We start from the raw sequence: 8796 nt of genomic DNA on the forward strand, positions 1-8796 counted from the left end.
TCCCCTTAACATTTGGACTCTGCATGTATGTGTGCATGCTCAAACATGGCTTCTGGGAAAAGAAAATAAAGGATAAAATATGAATTACTAAACAGACATTAACTAAGTTCCCCATACTTTTAGAGTTGCAACTAACGGATGGCAGCAGCGTATTAGAAATGAACTGACAGCTAGTAAAGCTTTGAAAATAGAGTGCTAATAAAGGGTAATGTCTATTTTTACAAGTGCTGTAAAAGTTGGAGAAATTACAAATTCAATGTGCATTGCATTACTTTTTTTTATTAATATGCAAATAGACAATTGACATCCAGGAAAAGTCAAATGGCAAGTGATGTATGCCCACAAATCTGTAGCAGTACATGGATTTGTCCTGAATCCCTTCAAGAACTTGGGAGCAACAAGGGTATTCAGACCTTCTGTAATGCTTAAAGTGTCATAACTTAATTGTGTGTAGGACAGTGGATTTTTAAAACGTGTTTTTAGATACTGTATATTTGCACACAAATTACACACTTTTCTCTATAAAATAGCTGGCCAACCACCTTCATCAAACTAAACAAAAACTCTGTTACACTGGGGAAAAGTCTTTCCCATTGAGAGCAGGAGCTCAATGTTAAAGAAAAATCTCGGACATGGAGAGAGAGACTGCAAGTGATCAAATGTACAGAATAGCTCAAAGTCTGTGTGTGCTTGATGTAGGATGAACATCCAAGACCCTTCAAAACTAACTTCTAAGGCAACATAACAAACAGAACCTTTTTTTAGCATGTGTGTGTGTGTGTGTGTGTGTGTGTGTGTTTGTGTGTGTGTACACACATGGGTATCAATGTGTGTGCATGATATAGAGAAAGAATCCAAAACTACCAGAAATCTCTGTTTAGCTTCAAAAGAAGCTGGTTTTCAAAGTTTATGGCATCAACACGGGCCCTTTTTGGTGTAAAAATCAGGCCTGCAGTGCTGAACAGTCTCTCGCAGGCAGCGGAAGCAGGTAGTGCCGTGTTAAGCCTCAATGACAGGTGGCATACTGCTGGGAAAGACTTCAGTACATCCATTGTATCACCTGGACACCCCAGGTAGGTCTCCAGCTGTTTGGTATTTTCTTGGGAACTAGAGTGCTTGATTGCTGAAAAAAAGTCCTCCTCCTCCGAAGAATGGGACGCATCACCTTCATTCACCACAACTTGTTCCTTCAGGTGACTTTTGATGTAGTCAAGGCCTATGGAACACAAAAACCAATTAGATGTCAACACTTAAGATGGTTTATAACATTATTTTGAACAAAAAATATAATGATTACATAAATATTGCCTTTTTGTTTGCACTACGTTAGGGATACTTCAAATGCTGGACTATAAACTATTATAAGTGTAAAGTAAACATTGCAAGACATACCCAGTTTTAGGATACATTCATCACTTGTCCAGCAGGTCTTGAATTTGGGGACGAGAATGGCAGCGGCAATTAGCTCTGTATCTGTAAGCATCTGTCCAAAACGTTTTTCAAGCCCTGCTAGAAGTGCTTCAATCAAAGGCCGACAGGACTTGGAGGAAATGCAGAGGTGCTGGAGCTTCGCCTGGAGTAGTGTTATTGTAGGTACCAACCATCCCATCTGTACATTGGCCTCTCCCTGGAGAACATCAAGCGCCTTTGCAATTGGGCTCATAGTCTTGGTATACTCTGCCAGAAACGCAAGCTCAACAGGAGTGAACCTGACAATAAAAACAAAAACAATTAATGAATATAGAATTTCATTCATAGTGGGAATCAAAGTATTCAATAAGAAATTTTAAACCCATCCTTAACTGCAAGACATTATCTAAATATAAAGCTACCTCATATTGCAGTCAATAAATCTACAAAATAAAATGGTAAGTACATACATAGGTATCTTTAGCGCACTGCAGACAGCTGTGATTGCTCCTTCTCCTTGTTCCTTTAGGATTCTCACAATCCTCTCCACGGCAAAGAAAAGGGAGTTCCACCGTGTCTCATTTGGCCTCAGGAGCTGAAGTTTGCAGTTATCTTCTATGATTTCAGCAGCTGTGGTAGATCTTGAGCTTTTGCTCCACAGACTTGAACACTTGGAGAATGCTGAACGAGACAGCCGCTTGTACACTGGATTTCCATTTGCTTTCAAGGCATCAGCAGTGGAGATCAGGTTGAGAAGGTGGCATGCACAACGTTGGTGCTTTGGCAGCTGGTATTCCAAGCATTATCTTCATCCAATTTGCCCCGGCTTCCAAACTCGCACCTGTGATATCTCCCCCCTCCTCTTCATCACTCTCTCCTCCCGTACTTTCCCTCGCACCCTGAAGTGCAGTATCTGGATTGTTATTTTCATCCAGCTCACCATAGACTCTAAAGGCCTTTATGAAATTTGAACCATTGTCAGTTGTTGTGCAAACAATCTTTTCTCGGATGTTGTACTCCACGTGTATATCGTTGAGAGCACTAGCAAGGGCAGAAAAAGTATGCGACCCTTTTAGCTGTTTACACGCTAGGGCAGCACAGCGCCTCTGCAGAGTTGCACTATCTAGCCAATGCGCAGTGACACCTATAAAACCTCGTCGGTGTGTGGTCCAGCAATCTGTGGTGGTTGCGATAACCTCAACTTTTTTCAGGGCCAATTTCAGATTATTTTTCATTTCTTGTGTTGCTTTCTCCACTTTGTTTTTAAGAGTGCCACGAGACATAATTGTTAGATTGGGCTGGAGGAGAAGCAGAAGGTCTCTGAATCCTTGCTGCTCAACTACACTGAGTGGGTGTAGCCCTTGAATGACGAAGTCAATGATTCCTTTATCCACACTGACCTGTGACACTCTCTTGGCTTCCCATAACTTTGGTTGTTTGGGTGATGGGCCTGCATCCGGGGTTGACTTTCTTTTCTGAACAGCTGAAGTGAGCTTTCTGTATCTCTCCATATAGTTGACATGCATCCTTGTTGTTGTTCAGTGATGTAGCCAAGACTGTCTGATGTAACTTACTATGAAATGTGAAACATTAGGCACATGGCCTAAAACCTATATCTTGGTATAATTTCAACTAGCAAAATATCACAGCATAGCCATACATAGCCCATAATTATTTCTTAACATGTCAATACACTGTACATGTAGCCTCTACCTCTGAATGGGTAAAGCACTGTTATATCAACTGTTTGACAGCTATTACTGTTTTTTTCTTTTGTGTGAATCTGCAAATTATTTATGACTAGCAAAGACAAACTTTGGATTGATGTCATCCTTGATTCTAGGGACTGACTGACTGATCTGTGGAGTGCAAGCAAGGGTCATAAGATACAAATGTAACGTTTCTTAACTTGTGCTCCCCACATCCCTTAACCAGCTCACACACAGTTTGAAAGAAAAGTAAAGTCTTGAAATAAAAACATGAGTCCTCTAACTTACGTCTGGGAGGTTTGAGACGTTAACGTTATCATTAGCCCAAAATAAAGTCGATTTGAGACAAGACCGAGTAACGTTAACTTAAGTGGTCTCGAAAACAGACAGCTACACGAAGGGACAATAACAGCCATAATCGAAAAACAAGTAATTTTTTATTTTCCTCGCCTCTTGGTACAGCTAGCCACAATCAAACATGGTGGTTTGTAAAAGTGATAAGGCTTGTTTTATTGTGTTTAACCGGGGCTTCTTCTTCATCCCTCAACGTTCTTGTCTCGGCATTCTAGTTGTGTAAAAATGTTAGAGTCATTTTGAACAGGTCGACATGTTTCTGGAGAGTAAAAGGCTAAAAATAAGGTCGCAAAGAAGCAGCTAGCTTAAATCAGAGTTTTGTCAATTGGAGTTGCTTTTTAACGTAGGTTATATTACGCCGTTGAACGTTACTACAGCACTTACACTAAACAAAATTACTGAATTAGTTTGTAACATAAAGCTACACAGTTAGATATTGTATCAGCCAGCTGGTATAGAATTTCAAATAAAGTGAACGCTTGCTAACCTAGCTAACGCACTTGAGTTACTGCTAGCAAAATGCTAGAGCACAAGGCATGGTCATGATAGTAGCAGGAGAACAAATTAACTGACCATTAACGTACACTTAATAAAGACAACAAACCACAAATAGCTTTTGATAACAAAAATATGCATTTACCTCTATATGCTTTTTCAAATTCGATGGTGAATTCTTGAAAGCCAGCAGTTCATGGTGTTTTGGTTGGCACAATTTGCAGCACATTCGCCAGGAGTCATTCTTGATGCCTACTATGTCAAACATCTCTTTCAGATAAGGCCAAGGGTGATCAGGAATGTCTTGCTGCTTTTCTGCCGAATCTCTGGGATCTCCGTTGTGTTCATTTTCAATCATCTCGTCGTCCATACTACAATGCTAACGCCACCGCCATCAAGCTGCAATGATTTACCGCGAATGAATGCCGCCGAATCCGTCGATTCATCTTGTAGTGGTGCGTCAAATGCAACGTAGATTCCCGTCCAATTAGATTGAATTTGGTATTGATGACGCGAAAAATAATAACGGTAACTCCATTGAAATGATTAAAAACTAAAGTAACGAGCCAATTTTGTAAAATGTAAGGAGTAGAAAGTACCGATATTTGTGTAAAAATGTAAGGAGTAGAAGTAAAAAGTCGCCACAAAAATAAGTAGTAAAGTAAAGTAAAAATATCAGAAAAATCTACTTGAGTACAGTAACGAAGTATTTGTACTTCGTTACTTCCCATCTCTGCCAGTGGTCCCACATTTCTAAGATTGTTCTTAAAATTAGGGTTTCTCCATATTGGGAGAAAGAGGTATTAAATCTGATACAAATTTATGAAAAAGGAAATGTGGGAATATAGGGCCTAATTTTGAAAAAAATCTTGGAAATGTGGGAACATAGGGCTGTGGGAATATAGGGCCTATTTTTTGAAAAAAATCTTATAAATGTGGGAACATAGGGCTGTGGGAACATAGGGCCTAATTTTGAGTAAAAAAAATAATTCTTAGAAATGTGGGAACATAGGGCTGTGGGAACATAGGCACACTACCCAGCACACATACCTTAGGTAGGCTAGATTTATTTTACACATCCAACACTGTATTATACCCCTGATGTTCTGCATCAGGGGTGTTGAGCAACCTGCAGCGTTGCAATGTTCAATGTTGCAATTTTCACAAATTTTCTTTTGTACTTTTCTCCCAACTTGTACAGACAAGATGTCCGTGATGATCTGTACAAGCGGCAAGGGGGACCAGATTGACCCAGTGGGCGCAAGAACACATCTGTGTTAACTTTTGCTAGGTTTTCCCCAGTTGTGCTTGAGACTTGGTAAAACCCTAAGAAGACCACGTGGGGGAACAAATCGTGGTCTACACATATGGCTTCCTGTTCAGTTCCTTCAAAGTCCTGTTTCCTTTAATAATAATTGAGTATTGGAGGAGAGGCAGCATGTAAATTGAGCAAATAATTTCCCTAATTATGCTGTTTTCAAATAGATTTAAAATTTCATTCTGGATTTTGGGGGATGTGTAATCACGTTTTTTGCCAGGGTCATCTTCAGATCTTACTTTCAGTAACTGGTTTAAGTTACCCTCCTCAGCTCTCTGGCGTGTCAAGAGATCTACAGACCCCACAATTTTCATAAGACACACTTGATGTCTGTTGCTGTGCAGCTTTGGCCAAATATAAGTGGACATCTACTGTTCTGTTTTTTGGCAGTGGGTAGTGACAGCTACTTTGTGTGCATTTCTTTGTACACATTTTTGAGTTGCCCTTTTATAGTTTCGGAAACCAGTTTTGACAAACGTTGGATCTGCATTCTTGGTCAAATTGGGTTTTTAATGCCCAAATGCTTGAGCACAGAAAAAAAAACATAGGATTCCATTGACTCCTGAACTGTAGTGGAGCCAAGGAAATTCACAAAACCACTTTTCTTGGAACCACAGCGTTTTGTTGGTGAGCTGCTGCACATCAATGCGCTTTGGGATATCATGGTTGGGTTCAGCTTCCTGCTTGCATTGCACATCGCCACTTGCGTTGGTCCCCTCAGGTCTCTCCTATGAAATATGATAATGTGCTAGCCTGTTTCTGACATGAGACATAATTGAATTTACCTGACCCTTTACACAGAGCACATACCTACAACTCTGAGCTGCTTCCCCGTCTTGAAACCTCTCCACCTCATCTGCTCTCTGAAATGAAAGCATTACACAATCAAAATTGAACAAAACTTTACACATCATAAAAATAAACAAAAGTTCATCACAAATGAACGTTTCAAATCCCCTGGCTCTTCATACAGCTCATTTCCCAACTGTAACATGCTGCTGCTTTTCCCTGTCTCACCCTCAGTTCTGAAGCAGCTCACCCTCCACCTCATCTATCCTCTGAAACATCTGAGTTATGATTATATTATCTAACATTAAACTAGCAGCCAGAGAGTGTTACAGTTCACAAGGACTGACTTAAATGCACGGCTTACAGAGAAAAGGTATTTATTTAGGAAAATGGTGGTTGGGAGTGGAAGTGGGGAGGCGGACACCAGGAGCAGGGAGGCGGAGGACCGGAGGGTAGGCAAAGGCTCGGGACGAGAGACAAGCAGGAACTCGGAAACTAGGATGGAGACACAGGAGATGGAATTAGGAGGGACCGAGAGCGTGAGCTGAGGAGGAGACATGGACGCGAGGAGCTGAGAGGGATGATGGTGAAGATGGGATGCCATGGGAGGAGGACCGGGGTCTGAAGCCAGCTGACCGGAGCAGAGTGAAACTGCACGGAGAACACAGAAGGTACATGAGACACAAAGGGAAAACACAAGGAATATTTTTTAGCGAGGTTGTCTGACAAAGTTCACCAGTACGGCTGGAACAACAATCAGGTGAAGAGTGGATGAAGAGTCGGGGTAGATATACTGTGATTGATGATGATGACGGGCAGGTGTGGTAGGGAGAGCTGATGATTACCGATGGTAGGCAGGTGTGTGTAGTCAGCTGGCTTCAGACAGGAGAGAGGGAAAAAAAAAAACAGGACAGGGCAGAAAAATAACAAACAAAACAAAACTCACGGCCAGCTGGACCCCAACCACCGCAGCGAGTCTGCTTGTGTGATAGAAAATGCTGTGGTGTAAGGTGGACTTGTTTTAATGATAGGATCAACTACTCTACATTACAGTCCAAAGTCACATGTGATGTTGCCTGGCATCAGTGTATTTTAACGCTTGGTCAACGATAGCCTAACATTAACAGGTGTCGACAAATGATTATCTTAAGCTAAATCACTGAATCAACAAACTCAAATCTCCTTTCTTTCTTTTTTTAAATCCATGATGACATTAAAGTCATCTGCTGCTGGCCTTTAATTTTATATTTTCACACTTGAGTGGTCATTGCTGACAGAAAGTAATGTGAACAAACTACAAAGTGCATGAAGACCAAATTGTCCCAGTGTCCAAACATGAAAAATACGTTATGCCCTGATACCTGCTTGTGCACACAACGCTCCTGGACACAGACGCACGCGTTGACACATTTAGACAGACTCTATGGGCCAGATCTCCGTACATTTGCAAATGTAGCATTATCAGTGGCATGGCCAACCCGCAGAAAACACATGCTGTGATACTTAGTTTATGTCGTATTTACCAAACATAATAAGGTAATCAGCGCCTTTCTCCACCCACTATACCGTAAATTGCGCTGTAGCAAAGCGGTACTTGTGCTATGACACGGCTGAATGCAGACTGTGATATTCCCACTGCTGATGCTATGACTGTTTAAAATGATCTTCGGGCCAATATTTGTATTGTAACAAGGAGTTTAAGAAATGCTGGAATGGAATGTGTACACTGATTTGGAGATTCAATGTCATCTTTGATTTCTTCCAGTAACATTGTAACATGTAAAATTCCATGGTTACTTAATCTGTAATGATTTTGTGTTCACTTCACTGAAAAAGTTTGATCCTTGTGGCAAAAATCTTTTCAGCTTGGCCTATCTTTGTCTTGCTTGGATTACTGCTGCCATTTTCCAAGGAGGCATTTACAAGGAAACCCACTTGCGGCTGGTTTACACCTGCTTTCAAGAGGCGGAGAATTTCCTCCGCAGAATAGAGGCACGCTCTTACTGGCAGTCTTTCTAAAGGGACACAATTTTCTTGTTTTTTTGTGGCGTTTTAAACTATTATTTCTATTTTGTGTAGGCTTTGCCCTCTAAGGCTTACGTTACTGGGTCTATCCCTTTGCGCATGCTCAGTCGTGAAGATTTTCTTTCCCGCCCTTGTGTCCCGCACGGGCCTCAACTACATCCGCAGATACTGTATATAAACCGCTTTTCATCTCCCTATTTTTCTTCAAGCTAGCAGTATGAAGACCTCCACTTCCAACGGTGTTCGCCTCTTCACCAGTTGCCAGACCGGCTACATCCTGTTGTCTGATCTCCTGCCTTGTTGCCGCTCATGCCGGCCTGGCACTCATCCTTGGGAGAGGGGGATGGCAGACCGATAAGACACCGTCATCACCATAGACACCCTTAACACATGGCCTGATCCTTACTGAAAACTAAGGCTAGGTCATGGTACTTGGAGGGAACGAGAGTCAAATCAGGAGGGACAGGAGGGATGTCAGACTGAGCGGTTACACCGCGAGCTCGAGCTCACAGTTGCGTGATATTGTGTACTCCAGTACCTGATCTTTCCCCGCGCCCAGTCAACATTAGGGTTTTGGAGGGAGAGCCAGGGGAGACCAAAAACTACAGGGGAAGAGGGAGAGGGCGTGAGATTGAATATAATAGATTCATGGTGAATCATAGCGCCCCCTAGTGGCAACAGGAAGTAAGCCTAAAA

At 41.8% G+C, this 8796-nt stretch overlaps 1 protein-coding gene across 1 annotated transcript; it reads right to left on the bottom strand.

The window, feature by feature from the left end:
* Nucleotides 1-316: 316 nt before the first annotated feature.
* Nucleotides 317-2204, bottom strand: LOC116703186 (uncharacterized). Its single transcript, XM_032537822.1, has 3 exons — nt 1881-2204; nt 1393-1709; nt 317-1216 (listed from the first exon to the last, which is right to left on the bottom strand). Coding segments are annotated over exons 1-3 (675 nt in total). The 5' UTR covers nt 1883-2204; the 3' UTR covers nt 317-860.
* Between the last annotated feature and the right edge of the window lie 6592 nt (nt 2205-8796).

This window comes from Etheostoma spectabile, chromosome 15 (assembly GCF_008692095.1).
Source record: "Etheostoma spectabile isolate EspeVRDwgs_2016 chromosome 15, UIUC_Espe_1.0, whole genome shotgun sequence".
In the NCBI taxonomy this organism is placed as follows: Eukaryota; Metazoa; Chordata; class Actinopteri; order Perciformes; family Percidae; genus Etheostoma; species Etheostoma spectabile.

What these genes read in the sequence shown, in the direction of transcription:
- LOC116703186 (XM_032537822.1), bottom strand. An exon ending in TGAATGTATCCTAAAACTGG is followed by an intron (nt 1,217 to 1,392) that starts GTATGTCTTGCA and finishes TGTGTTCCATAG; the next exon opens with GCCTTGACTACATCAAAAGT.